Here is a 14,886-nt window from a genome sequence, read left to right on the forward strand (position 1 = left end):
CAGGAGAAACAGTGGGAAGTCGAGGGCTGGGTTGGGTTACACAGTCAGCCAGCCCCCAGGTCTCCCAGTCCTGTCTGTTACTCACCACCAGCTTCCTGCTCCCTATGGGTCCTCATTCTGTGGAACACCTGTGCTTCAGTGCCTGCGGGGGCAGGTGTCCCGTGTACGCGTCCCTTCCTACCCTCGAGTGGCTCTGGGATAGCCTGACTTGCCCTCTGGCTGCTCTGGACTCCCTGCTACCCTCTCCCTTGGGGGTTCACTGGTGGAAAGGGAGGTAGAGCTGATCTCCTGGATGCTCACCTGTTAGAAAACGAGGCTGAGTGACCCAGTCATCCGCATACACTGCATATTGGCTCAAGTATCTGCTTTGCAAGTAGCCATTATAGGTACAGAAAACAAACGCCATCGCCCATGAATACAGCAGTGTGGGTTTTCCTCCTCGAATCAGGTATGGGAAAATCAAGGTGCTAAGGAAACAAAAACAAGTTTAAAAAGAAATAAAAATACATTCTGCAATTCTGTTTAAATGGCTTGGGATTTTCATCTTATCTTGGTTTTTCTTGGTTAACGTCATCCTTAGTCACACTTGCACTCTGTGCCAAAGGCATGGAGTACATCATGGTAACTGAGAAGTCCACTGAGAGAACTGACCTGCTTTGGCGGTGTTCACCACGGTGCACGAGCTCGGGACTCTTGTCGTGCATGCAGCATGTGGAACAGACACACTGAATTAGAGACAGGGAGGCCTCAGGAGGCTCTTAAGTTTTCCACTATCGTAAAACCATGGGCAGTTCTACTGGGCAACAGGATCTGGGCCACACTGCCATGTCATCCATTACCAGGGCTCCCTCCACCAAGCACGGAGCGCTGCAAGGCTTCCCAGCTACCTGGCAGGAGGACCTGTCACCATGTTTGAGCAGATAAAAGGAAGACTCAGTGTGAAGTAATCTGTTCCAGGTCACCAGGCTAGTGAGAGGTTGAGTTCAAGTGCTAATCTGGCCGATTCAAAAATGTCACTCTCCCGTTACAGCCCACTGGCCTATAGGCACCCTACTAGAGGGTTAAGAAGGGGCACAAAAGGATCAGGAATTAGAAACCCACCAAGAAAAGAGGATGCAAAATGTATACTGTGTTTGCGTTTTCTCTTAAATGTCAATGTGTCATATATCCAAAGAGAGCACGTCACTATAATCTTACAGTCCTGAAAAGCAGATAGCAACTTGTGGCACTAACTCTGACAACCTGATGCAACTGTCAAAATCCCTGAAAGACAAAGATGAACAAAACTGACCCAGAAGGAATACACTTGGATTGTCCCTCCAGGACATGGGAATTGTAAACCGCAAACTTTTGGTCAATATCTTCCAGTATGGCTCCAAATTCAGGCTGAAATCTGAACAAGTGGCAAATGCTGGCTGCACCTTGGGAAGGTGAGACCCAAGCCTCTCTCTATCTTCACACTCCTCTTCCTTACAGTACTTTTCATTAGTACTGTAAGTTACATGTACACATGTATACACATGTACACACAACACATAGAAACTGCATGTGCACATTTCTATTGCAGTTGCGGGCAATGAACCCAGGGCCTTGTGCATGTTGGGTACTAACATGCATTTTAAATCTCATCACTAAAAATGTCTTCACACTCAGCCACCCTTGCCCATGGAACTGTGGGAAATGGCTATTACTGTTCTTTGAGAAAAGAAGGATTGACCAAGAAGATGGAAATCCTATAAGAGGGAAACTATCTTTAAGGGAAACTATGAAGTACTTGGACTAACACGTACTTTATCCAGGCAATATGTCATAAGTCTATTTTCTGTTCTGATAATTAGGCAAAAATATAAAAAAACTCAGTTCCCAGGGAGCTACAAAGAAATTCTATTTTCCAAGTAATCAGATTACGTGTAAGATAAACTGTGACACTTTTCTGTTATGTTACAACATTTCTAGTTTCTCTCCTTTCCACATAAAGAAACAAGACTCAAATTTCACTCCATGGAATCTGCAAACCTCTGCATCCACAGGTTTGTAGACGGGTGTAAAGCACTGAGCCAAGCGCTTTAAGAAAGAAGCCAGAGTTCTTTGATGCTTCAGTGGCCAGGACACCCTGCTATCTGTCTCTTGCAGGCTGAGTTTGACAGCATAGGCACAACATAAACGTGCTTCTAAGTTCCTGATACATTTTCCTAATGGTTTCTGATCTTACACTAAGTGCTGTTTTTCACACTTCAAAACTGTTACCATCATCACTGTTTCACAGATCAGGATACAAGGCTCAGAGGCACCACTCCAGCTGACTGGGTTACGAGAGTCTTAACCTCATCAGGGCGCTACGCCCCCCTAGGATTAACTGGGTGGAACAGAGGGCAAGCAGGTGCCTGGAGGAGGTGGGTCCCTGGTTATATTTTGTTCCTGTTGAGCAGAGCTCTCTCTCTCCACCTCCGGGTGCACTGTCTGAGCTGCTTTCTTCCACCCCACTTTTCTGCCATAATGTTCTGCCTCACCCGGGGCCAAGGAGCAGAGTGGGCCGTCTATGGATTAAGATCTCTGAAACTTGAGCTGCCACATAAACTTCTCCTCCTCTAGTGGTTCTTGTCAGGTATTTTGGTCATAGGAGCAAAAAGCAGACTAAAGCAGAAACTGGTACTGAGAAGTGGGATCATTACTGTAACTAACCTGACCATGTGGCTTAGAAGTTTTGGGAGCTTATTTGAATTTGTGGGAGGAATTTTGAGACATTTAGAGATGGAAGCTGAAAAAGCTTTAGATTGTTGTAAGCAGAGATTAATGGGCAATTCTGGGGGGTGATCGGAAGACCAGAATGCCAACAGGACTGTGGACAGTGATCATGGGGCTCTTAAGGTTTCAGGAGAAGGAGGACTTTAGAAATTGGACTAGAGACCATTCATGTTACATTCTGGCTAAGAAATTGTCTACATTTTGCCTGTATCCAAGACTTTCTATGAGGCTGAATTTAGGCCATGGACTTTTTTATTTTAATATTTTATTTTTTAGTTATAGTTGGATACAACACCTTTATTTTATTTATTTATTTTTATGTGGTGAGGATGGAACCCAGGGCCTTGCATGTGCTAGGAGCGCTCTACCGCTGAGCCACAACCCCAGCCCCTAGGGAAGGGACTTTTTAAAGGGCAGAAGAAATTTCTAGGCAGCATAGTATTCAGGGAGTGATGGCTTTTAGCCAAGTTCACTGTGATAATCTGGAGAGGAAAGCAAAGCAGATAGATCTGAAAAACTTGGAGTTCTGCCAGGAAACGGAGCAAAACTGGGGCTAAGGAATCCTGGTTGTTAATGACATCAAAGCCACTAAGAAACTCTAAAGACTGCCCAGAGACAAAAAGAAGGATGGTTTGAGGGCATCTCAAAAACTGGAAGAACACACCCATTTCAGGAGCAAGGGTGTAAACGACAAAGCCTTTTGAGACTAGACTCACAGGACACCCTGCTTCAAAGGGCAGCCTAGTAACTTGATTCACCAGTCACCCAGGCACTCAGAGACTGCTGCAGCCACAGTCCCTGGAAGCTGGCTACTGCTCCAGGTGGGGGTGGACCCTGGCATCAACCCTGGTATCCTGGTGGTGGATGATGGGGTGCTGTTTCTGCAGGAATGCAGGATGCTGGAGTTAGGGCGTCGTGGAGGCTGCTGTGGAGATTTCAAAGGAAGGCCTAGGAGGCCAGGCAAAGTGCTGCAGTGGTGGAGGCCCTGAGGGATGCCCCCAGAGGGCAACGCATGGAGATGTGAGGAGGAAGCCAAGGAGCACTAGAGACACCAAGATTAAGACATGGCAGTGTTGGGGAATGTCTGTCAAGGCCATCTGCAGAAATTGAACAGAAATAAGGCCACATGGGCTGCAACCAGCAAAGCCACAGGGGCAGAGCTACATGAACCCTTTGGAAAGGACATCAGGATGCCACGTGCCCTAGATGCTGGACACAGAGCTACAGGACTTGCTCACCCAGCTCCATGTCAGTCTTGCTCTCCTCCCATCCCTGCTTTCTGTGTTCCTATTTCTCCCATGTGGAATGGAAATGTTTACTCTGTGCCTTTACCTACTGGACATATCTGATTTTTACAGGGGCTCATGCTGAGAGTATGCCTTGAGTCTCAGAGGAGACTTTGGACTTTGACTTTTAGGCAATGCTAAAACTGTAAGATTACTGGGACTCTTGGAAATGGACTAAATGTATTTTGCCATTGAAAATGGAAATAAGCTTTGTGAGGCCAGGGGTGGAATGCTATTATTTAAATACTGGTGTCCCCCATAAGCTCATGTATGAAAAAAGGCAAGAAAGTTCAGAGGTGAAATAACTGGGTTATGAGAATATTAGCCTAATCAGAGCATTAGTCCCCTGACAGGGGTAACTGGGTTGTAAATGTAGGCAGGTGGTGTGTGGCCGGGGGTGGGCGGTGGGTCCCTGGGGGGCCTGCCTTTGTGCTCTGTATTTTGTCCTTGCTGAGCAGAGCTCTTTCCTTGCTTCCTGATCTTATATCCTGGTGTGTGCCCCCAGCTCTCTGTTGCCACTCCTCTGCCATAATGTTCTGCCTCACTTGAGGCCTAAGGAATGGAGCTACCTGTCTATGAACTGAGACCTCTGAAACCATGAGCTGTAAAATGAACTTTTCCTCCTAAAATTGTTCATCAGACCTTTTGGTCACAGCAGCGAGACAGCTGACTAAAACACAGTAACGTGCCAATGGAGACTGCACGCTGGGCAGCGGCAGGGCTGGGGGCACACACCACCTTCTAGGTGTCCCTTCTACCCTGTCACAAGGACCAAGATAGAACAGAGCGGGCAGTGCTCTGTCACATTAAGCGGTCACCAGAAGTCATTTTTATTAAATATTCCTATTAAGTTAGAAACACACTTAATATGTCAAATGTCAAAAGTAGGTTACATGATTTGAGTGTATTTCTGTGGGTACCATTTCTGCTTAAAAAAGGTGATAAAAACTCATGAAGAACAATAAAAGAGATGGGGAAAAGATATACCTTGTTTTCTCTAAGTCATGGAATTATGAGGGATTTTTTCTTCTTCCTTGGATTCTTCTGAATTTTATAAGTTTTGTATAGTGAGTGTGGCTCTCAACTGGAGCTCATTCACACGCAATACTGGCACCTATCTGAGATAACTAATGGGTTCAGAAGAGACTCCATAGTGAGACAGGGAAGTTACATCTCCTGAATGAAGAGCTGCCACTGTTGATTGACAAAGCTGAGATAATCAGGCAAAAGCAATAAACAAAGGCTCAGTTCATCTGGGAAGTTTCCAAATCTCAGGAAAGTAAAAGTACCCTATGAATGCTGAGGAAGAAAAGTGGATTAGGAAACCATCCGAGTACCCTACGTGTTCGCTATGCGCTCCTTGAGGACCACAGGTGTCCCCACAGGATGGGGAGCTCTGAGCTTCTCCTCCACGGCAGGGTGGCTGCCTCCTCCAGACCCGACCACTGGTCAGCAATGTCTGTGCTCCTCTGCTCAGAGGGGAAGGGGCCACGGGAGAGCTTTCCTCCTGAGGGCTGAGATGCAAGCATGCGTGTGGAACAGCTATTCCTTCAAAACTTACAGTGAGATTTTTGGGGTTTTCTAATCTGGGAGGCAAGTTTCATGCCTTGTGAAGTCACATTGTGAACCAAGAAATTATCTCTTGAAGTATTTTTCCCACAAACTGGAATAGTAATGTCCCAGATCTCTTACAGAGACAAACAAGGCACTCATTCACCAAATGCTTGGACTTTGGAAATAACGTCAGTGGCACCACACCCCACTCGAAAGGTTACAACCTTCAGTTTAGGAATACCAAATATCTAGAGATTGGGCATTAATGTAGGCTAGAGTAGATTTAAACACAGTAGTAGTTAAACACAGTGGTGGGTTCATCTCGGCAGAGTCATTTGTGCATGGGTGTGATCTGATGCAGTCCACTTCAGTCCCCATTCCCCACTTCTCCCCTTCTCCCTCCCTGATTCGCCTGCTCTGTCCACTGCTCTTCCTCTCATCACCTATTTTTGATTGATGCTTTTTACATACACACAAAGGTGGAATCTCCTGGGCTATACTTATATATGCACAGAGCATGATTTTGCTAGATTCATTCCCCATTTCCTTCCCTTCCCGGTCCTCCCCCTTCCTCTGTCCTACTGCACTGATCTCCCCTATAGTTTTAATGATACCCATCCCCGCCTTCCTCCTTATTTTCTTATATCTTCAGCACATGAGAGAAAACGTGTCCCTTTATTTTCTGAGCTTGGCTTATTTCACTTAGCATGATGCTCTCCAGTTTCATCCATTTACATAAGTGACATAATTTCATTCTTCTTTATGACGGAGTCAAACTTCATTGTGTTATGTAAACTACACTTTCTTAAACCATTCTTCTACTGACAAGCACCTGGGATAGTTCCATAACTTTACCGTTATGAATTGTCTCCTATAAACCCTGATGCAGCTGTATTGCTACAGTATGAGGTTTAGTTCTTCTGGATAAATACCAAGGAATAGGATAGCTGGGTCATACAGTGGCTCCACTCCTAGGTTTTTGAGAAATTTCTACACTGCTTTCCAGAGTGCTTACACTAATTTACAATCCACCAACGATGTATGAGTGTACCTTTTACCCCGCTGAGAGATGTCTGTTTAGTTCTTTTGCCCATTTATTGGTTGGGTTGTTTATTTACTTACTTTTGGTGCTAAGCTTTTTGAGTGCTTTGTATATTTTGGATATTAATCCCCTGTCAGAGGAGTAGCTGGCTAAGATTATCTTCTGTTTTATAGTCTCTCTCTTCATTCTCTTGTGTGTTTTTTTGTTTGTTTGTTTTGTTTTGCTTTGTTTTTTTTGCTGTGCAGAAGCTTGGAATTTGATGGCATCTCACGTATTGATTCTTGGTTTTATTTCTTGAGCTTTAGGGGTTTTGTTGAGGAAATCACCTGCATCTCTATAATGAAGAATTGACCCTGTGTTTTCTTTTAGCAGTTGTAAAGTTTCTGGTCTAATTCCTAAGTCCATTTTGATTTGAGTTTTGTGAAGGCTGAGAGGTAGGGGTCTAGTTTTATTTTTCTACATATGGATCCAGTTTTTTTCCCCAGTTTCTCCAGTTTTCCCCATGTGTTTAAAAGGCTATCTTTCCTCCAATTTAGATTTTTTTGTATCTTCGTCAAGCATCAGATGGCTGTGTGGGAGGCGGGAAGGGGGTTTCTGTGTTTTCTACTCTGTTCCATTGGTCATATCTGTTTTTATGCCTATAAGATGCTGGTTTTGTAACTATAGCTCAGTAGAATAATTTGAGTCAGGTATTGTGATGTCTCCAGTTTCACTCTTCTTGCTCAGAATTGCTTTGGCTATTCTGGGTCTGTTATTCTTGCAATGAATTTAAGACTGGTTTTTTTCTAGTTCTGTGAAGAATGTCATTGGTGTTTTGATGGGGAGTGCATCGAATCTGTATATTGCTTTTGCTAGTACAGCCATTTTGGCAATATGAATTTTGCCTATTCAAGAACATGGGAGATCCTTCTATCTTCTAAGATCTTCAGTGTCTGTCTTTAATATTATTCTATAATGTTCTTTGTAGAGCGCTTTCACTTCCTTGGATAGATTAATTTCCAAGTATCTTATTTTTTCAGGTCATTGCAAACAAGATGGTTTTTCTAATTTCTTTCTCAGAAGAATCACTGATGGAAGCTATTGATGCATGGGTGTTGAGTGTGTATCCTGCTACTTTGTTGAATTCATTTATCAAGTCTTTTGGTGGAGTTTTGTATTGAATTTTTGGCCTTCTAGATACAGAATCACAGGATCATGGCACAACTAAATAGATTTAACTTCTCTGATGCCCATTAATTCAATATAAAGATTTGGTGAGAGTCATTCAATATAGGTTTAATTGTACATGTCTGACTTCTTCTTTTCCTATTTGTATCCATTTAATTTCCTTCTCTAAATCTATATTGAATAATTGTGGTGAGAGTGCACATCACTGTCTTGTTCCTGATTTGAGAGGAGATGCTGTCGGGTTTTCCTCACTCTTTGTCACATATTGTCTCTATAATGTTGAGGAAAGTTCCCTTTATCCCTAGTTTCTCCAGGGATAACATGAATGGGTGCTGGATTTTCAAAGGTCCTTTCAGCTGGTATTGGGATGACCATATGACTCTTGTCCTTAGTTGCATTTAGCAGGTGGATTCCAGTTAATGATCTACATAGGTTGAGCCAAGTTTTCACCCGAGAGGAAACCCACTTGATCAGGTGCATTATCTTCTTGATGTGTTTCTGAAGGTGGTTTGCTAATATTTTACTAAGAATTTCTGCATCTGTGTTCATCATCTATAGTTTTCTTTCTTGATGTCTTTGTCTGGTTAAGATATCAGGGTTATACTGTTTTCACAGAATGCATGTTTTAATTTTTTTTTAGTTAAAAATATAAACACAATATCTGTGTTTTATTTATTTTTATGTGGTGCTGAGGATCAAACCCAGTGCCTCGCACATGCTAGGCAGGCACTCTACCCTGAGCTACATCCCCAAAACTGTTCCTTTCAGTTTGAGAAGGACTGGTGTTAGTCCTTTAAGGTCTAGTAAAACTCAGCTGAGAATCTGTCTGGTTCTGGGCTTCTCTTTGTTGAAGGGCTTTTAATTGCTGTTTCAATTCCATTACTTGACATTGGTCTGTTTAGGTTTTCTGTTCAATTTCTAGTTCAATCTGGGCATGTCATATGTGTCTAGAAATTTGTCAATGTCTTCTAGATTCTCCAGTTTATTGGAGCATAAATTTTCAAGTTTCTGAAGATTCTCTGGATTTCAGAAGTGTCTGTGGTGATATCTCCCTTCGTTTTTCATCTCTAATATTGTTTATTTGGGTCTTCTCACTCTTTCTTTTGGTTAGTTTGGCTAAGGATTTATCAATCTTATTTATCTTTTCAAAGAACCAATTCTTAGTTACAGTGACCCTGTGTTTCATTCTCAATTTCATTGATTTTTGTTATAGTCTTAATTATTTTCTGTCTTCTACTGATTTGGAATTAGTTTGTTCTTCCTTTTCTAAGTCCTTGAGGTAGAGCATAAACTTATTTATTTTGGATTTTTTTTTTTAATGTAGGCACTTTGCCGCATTCCTTCAAGGCCGTTTATTCAGGTTACCAAACTGGGTGGTGAGCGGACTTAGAACAGACCAACCCACACAAAAGTAGAGAAAAAGCAGGGCCCAGCGGTTCAGCCAACCTCCGATGGAGGAAGATTGACTACGAGCAAGCTCGGCACATTTCTTATATAGGTTTTAAAATCAAAGGGATTTACTGTGAGAAAGTTACTTTAAAACAAACAGAACTGAGGGCAAAGGTATGAACAGTTCAATGACAGTTATCAGCCTACACCCACAATTCTATACCCCAGGGTGCCTGGTATTTGAACATTAGGTCATGAACTGATAAATTCTGGGGCTGACACAGAAGTCCCCTTTGAAGAGGGCATTACCACAGCAATTAAGCAATCTTCCATTGGCACCTTTATACTGTGAAATTCCCAAGAGAAGTATTGCCTCTCTCTCTAGGCAGTTCAAGACCCATGATTCATTTGCTGCTCCCTAACGGCACTCAATCCTATTTTTCTTCTTAGAACTGCTTTCATACTGTCCCAGAGAATTCCATATGTTGCATATCTGTTCTCACTTGTTTCTAAGAATTTCTTGATTTCTCTCTCATTTCTTCTATCATCCATTCTTCATTTAAAAGTGTATCTTTCAATCTCCAAGTGTTTATGTTGTTTCTATTATTTTTCTTCCCATTAATCTCTAGTTTCATTCCATTATAATTTGATAGGATGCACATGATTCTATGGATTTTTAAAATTCATATTAACTAAGACTTACATTGTGATATAAAACACTGTGAACGTGGTCTGTTTTGGAAAAGGTTCCATGAGCTGCTAAGAGGAAGGTAAATTCAGCTGTTCTAGAGTGAAACATTCTCTAATATCTGTGAGGTCCATTTGATTTACAGTATTTAGGTTGGAAATATCTTTATTGCTTTTACATTTGGATGACCTATATATTGGTAATATGGGTATGTTGAAATCACCCTTTATTATTGTTTTGGGGTTTATCTGGGATTAAATGTCAAGAAGCATTTTTTAAATGTAATTAGGTTCACTGATGTTAGGGGCATATATATTCGCTGTTGTCAAATCTTCTTGTTGGATCATTCCCTTTACTAGTATGTAACTGCCTTGTCTCTTTGGATTAATTTTTGCTTGAAATCGGCTTTGTCAGATATGAGAAAAGTAGCTACTCCTGCTTGTTTCCTGACCCCATCTGAATGGAATATTTTTTTTCCATTCTTTCACTCTTAATCTATGGGTGTCTGCCTATGAAATGAGACTCCTGTAAACAGCATACAGTTGGATCTTATTTCTTAATTCATTCTGCTAATCTATGTCTTTAAATTTGATAGTTGAGAACATTTTCATTCGGTGTTACTCTGTGTGTTTGTTGTTTCCTGACATTTTTGTTTGTTTACTATATCTAATTCTGTCTTAATTTTCATTTAGTTCGTTGCTCTTCTATGATCTCCATCTGTTTGGTAGATCATCTATTTGGTGTTTGGTTCCTCTGTGTGCTGTTTATCTTTTAGTATTCTTTGTAGTGATCACAAATTCTTTTAGTTTATCCTTATCATAGAAAATTTTTATTTTTCCATCAATTTTGAAAGACATCAATTTTGCTGGATATAGCAATATTGGCTGGCAATTGTTTTCTTTTAGAGCTTGGAATATTTCATTCCAGGCCCTCCTTGATTTTAGGGTCTGAGATGAGAAGTCAGAGGTGAGACTTTTAGTTTACCTCCAAATGTGACTTGATGATTTTCTCTTTTAGCTTTCAATATTCTTTCCTTATTTTCTATGTTAGGCATTTTGATTACGACTTTGAAAGGTTCTGTTATGATATTATCTATCTAGGGGTCCTATATATATCTGTGGACCCTAGCTCATTTCTAATATATAGAAAGCTTTTTGTTACTAACTCACTGAAAATGTTCTTAATGCCTTTAGCCTGTATCTCCGAGTTCTCTTCTATCTCAGCGACTCTCAGGTTTCTTCTCTTTGTGCTGTCTCAGAGCTCTTGAATATTCTGATCAGGGTTTTTATTTTTATTTTCCTTTATTGCATACTGTATATTCAAGATCACATACCCTGTCTTCAAGGCCTGAAGTTCTGCTGAAGATCTATAGTTCTATTTTTTACACAATCTAATCTGTTGATGATGCCTTCAAGTGAATTTTAAATTTGATTCATTACGTCCTTCATTTCTAGGCATTCTGCTTGGTTTCTTTTCATAGTCTAATTCTTTAACGAAATGGTCTTTTATCTCCTATATTTGCTCTCTCAATTCATTTCTTAGTTCTTCTTTAACTTCATTGAACATTTTAATAATCTGTTTTTTAGAGTTCCTCTGAAATTTCATCCACTTCCATATCTGTGGGATTCTTTAATGGGGTACTGTGAATTTTGGGGGGCAGATTTGCCTGTTTCCTCAAGTTTTCAGAAAGCTCAGACTTGCGCATCAATTGAGATAGACTCCCCTTACTTTTTTACATATGTGTCCTTTTATGTGTGGTTATCTTTTTTCTTTTGGGACTTCTCTATTTCTGATTACAAGCAGATGTTCAGGAGTAGGATCGGAGGTCCCCTTCTATTTGTTCCTACTTGGGGACTGTTTGAGGGTTTGAGGTTTTTGTCTCCCTACTTCTATGTGTTGAAGTATTTTTGAGGTTCAGGTGGGGCTAGATCTTTGTTAGATTTGCTATTGCTTGGCTGAGCTGTGAGTACTGCTCAGCAGCAGAATCTCTACTCTGTGGACCTGAAGTGTACTGATCACTCCCAGCCTTCCTAGAGGGAGGGCGAGCCAGGGGTAGCACTCATGACAGCAACACATGTGCAGCCTAAGATCTGTCCAGTGTCTACTTTGACACCTATAAAACTTATGGCCACCTCTACAGGAATGCCGAGGCCAGCATTTGACATCAGTACCAACAATAAAAACCAGGAGCCAGATCAGGCATTAAACACAAGGTGTCTACTACATTGTTCACTGTACAGTCTACAGTCACAGCAACTGCACCCTGGCTCCCGCTGAGCTATATGCCTGTGGGCTGAGTAATTTTTGTTGCTTTCCACTCAACAACTTCCCCCACCAACTCTGGTCCATTAAGATCAGCTCCCTCTGTATTCCACAGGCCACTTTTTTTTTTTTTTAATGCTGCTGTCCTCCCTCTGCCTGCACGCCCCTCCACTCAGTGAAGGGGGCAGGTCTCTAATGGGCTATTTCTTATATTATGTCCAATGTTTCCAAATTTCTGTGTCCATGGGGATTCTTTGCTGTCCAGTCTTAAATTTCAGTGACTTCTCTTAGTTACCCACTTCACTGAGGAGCGAGCTTCATGCTTTCTAAGTCTGGTGCTGGGAACTGCTGGGAAGTGCGCTGCCACCACCTACCCCCAGCACGGACCGGGCAGGGCGGTGGCAGGTGGGAGGGGCGAGAGAGGAAGACAGGAGGACAGGAGCGCACCCAGTCCCACCACACTCGCCCCGCCGGTGAGTGACAAACCCTTGTGTCCAGGGCTGACTTTCAACAGATCGCAGCGAGGGAGCTGCTCTGCCACATACGAAAAGGTCGTCTATGAATGGTTTAGCGCCAGGTTCATCTTAGTTACCATATTCTGACAGTCCTTTTTTTTGGGGGGGGGGGCTGTACTGGCCTCATGCATGCCAGGCAAGTGTTCTACCAGTGAACCACCATCACAGCCTAGATCTAACCATTTTAAATTTTGAAACGGATAATAATGCTATTACTTTTTTTCCTCAACAAACTGACACCTAAGCTCTCAACAGGCCTGACATTGAACACTTCTGCAGTAATGGTGAAACTGCACAGACCTCACTATGTAAGGCTTAAATATGCACTTGGCTTTTTCGAGACAACATTATGGTCACAATGAATATTTTGCTTTTCACGCTTCTACACTTAACATAAAAGATATTTTCCTCCCTCAGATCATTTGGATCCACAAGGTCAGGGCCGAGGAGTCAGTATGCCTTGATAAACACAATTAACTGGGAAGACACTAGGCTCAGACAGTTCCAGTTCTTAGGATTCTTATATTCTTATATTCACAAAACCAAACCGAGTTCAGTGTAAACAGTTAAAATTAGACTTGACCAACTAGAAACTACCAACTAACCTCTAACTGGAAACTCAACCAATCAGAAACCATCACCTAACTACTAACAGGAGATCTGACCAATCAGAAACCACCAACTAACCGCTAACAAGGGACTTTCCACTCTAAACAATCAATATTCTCTTTGTCTTGCTTCTGGGACACTTAATAAAAGTTTTCCCTTCATGCCCCTTCAGGGGGGTCCTAACCACCAGGGAGTTGAAGCTCTCTGATTCATGAATTGTTGTCTGCTCAAATAGTCTTTAAAAATTCAGTGCACTCACATTTATCTTTTGATACCCTTAAATACCCTTAGTTTAATACTCTCTCAGTTCCCTGCTTTTTTAGCACCACACATGTCACATGACATGTTTAAAAGTGGCACGGTGGTACATGTCCACAATCCCAGCGACTTAGGAGGCAAGTTCAAGGCCAGCCTCAGCAACTTAATGAGGTCCTAAGCAACTTAGGGAGACATTGTCTCAAAATAAAAAATTTAAAAAATTAAAGGGCTGGGGATGAGGGTCAGTGTCCTTGGGCTCAATCTCTAGTAGCAAACAAACAAAAAGCAAAAAACAAAACACTGAGGTTTCTCTGAAGGGACATTAAGTTTCACCGGAGAAACATGAGTCAGAAGCAGTAAGATTCTTGGAGGCACCAAAATCAGGAATAAGGGAATCAAGATCCACGTGGCTATGGCTGAGAACAGACCTTGGTGTAGATGTCAGGACTTGGGCATTTGAACCCCTGCATACTGGGGCCATTTGAAGACCTCTGACCACAGCCAGCCATAATAAAGGTGGCCACCAAGGGAGAGCCATGGCATCAGTACCTCGTGCTCAGCCTCTTTGTAGCTCAGTGAAGAAATAACCCTCTGATAAAGTCAGTGCTGAGGGTGGGAGGGGAGAGCCATGAGCCAGAGCAGCTGGTCAGAGAAGGCCCCAGCTGACCTGCCAGCAGGAGGAGATGCAGAACATGAGTCTGTGGGGCCAGCAGCTACCCAGGGACACATGCAGAGCTGCGGTGAGCTGGAGTAGTACCACCAGGACACCACTGCCAATGTCAGGTGACCAGGTTTAGAGGTGAGAGTGGAGAAGGAGCAGGGGGAAGAGGAGGAAGTGCAGCAGGAGAGCGAGCAGGTGAGGAGGAGCTGGCCCAGGAGAGAAGAGCATGGAGGCAGAGGGGAGCACAGGGAGGCAGGGGAGGGAGTGCTGCTGCAACCCGAGCTCAGTCTCAGGCAAGCAGGAGAGCAGAGGGAGGGTTCTGCCTGCCACTGGCTGCCCAACAGGAGGCCCCCTGTCACCAGACCACAGCGTGACAGGAGCCACTCCATCCTGCACAGGAAACCCTGGGCAAGATGCCTGCCCAACTGCAGAGTGCTTCATCTTGGGCAGACGCCACCCTCATTACTGATGCTTGGGGTCAAGGTCACTCACGTAATCCTCATGCACTCACCTACATGGAAACCTGGGAGGCCAGCTAAGAGGCTGTGAGGAAGCACCTGTCTGAGGTAGCTGGCAGCACATCAGACACTGCTCCTTGCTCAGAAAGACCCAGGACAGAAGGGAGGAAGCTGTGTCTGTCCTCAAGACCCAAACACCCTGCAGGGGGCAGGAAGAAGAGGCCTCAGCACCGACAGAATGCAGGGGACAGT

General features: G+C 43.0%; 1 protein-coding gene across 10 annotated transcripts in view; it reads right to left on the minus strand.

Moving 5' to 3' along the window:
* The window catches only part of Srd5a1 (steroid 5 alpha-reductase 1), a 79,241-nt gene that overhangs the window by 55,630 nt on the left and 8,725 nt on the right, over nucleotides 1–14,886 (minus strand). For 9 of the 10 annotated variants that reach the window (XM_078018490.1, XM_078018491.1, XM_078018495.1 and 6 more), the window contains exon 2: nucleotides 301–467. In XM_078018490.1, the coding sequence (XP_077874616.1) occupies nucleotides 301–467 (167 nt within the window). Of the gene's footprint in view, nucleotides 1–300; nucleotides 468–651; nucleotides 1,305–14,886 lie in introns of those variants that run through there. The other variant, XM_078018492.1, reaches the window with a different exon arrangement.

This window comes from Ictidomys tridecemlineatus, chromosome 1 (assembly GCF_052094955.1).
Source record: "Ictidomys tridecemlineatus isolate mIctTri1 chromosome 1, mIctTri1.hap1, whole genome shotgun sequence".
Taxonomy (NCBI): domain Eukaryota; kingdom Metazoa; phylum Chordata; class Mammalia; order Rodentia; family Sciuridae; genus Ictidomys; species Ictidomys tridecemlineatus.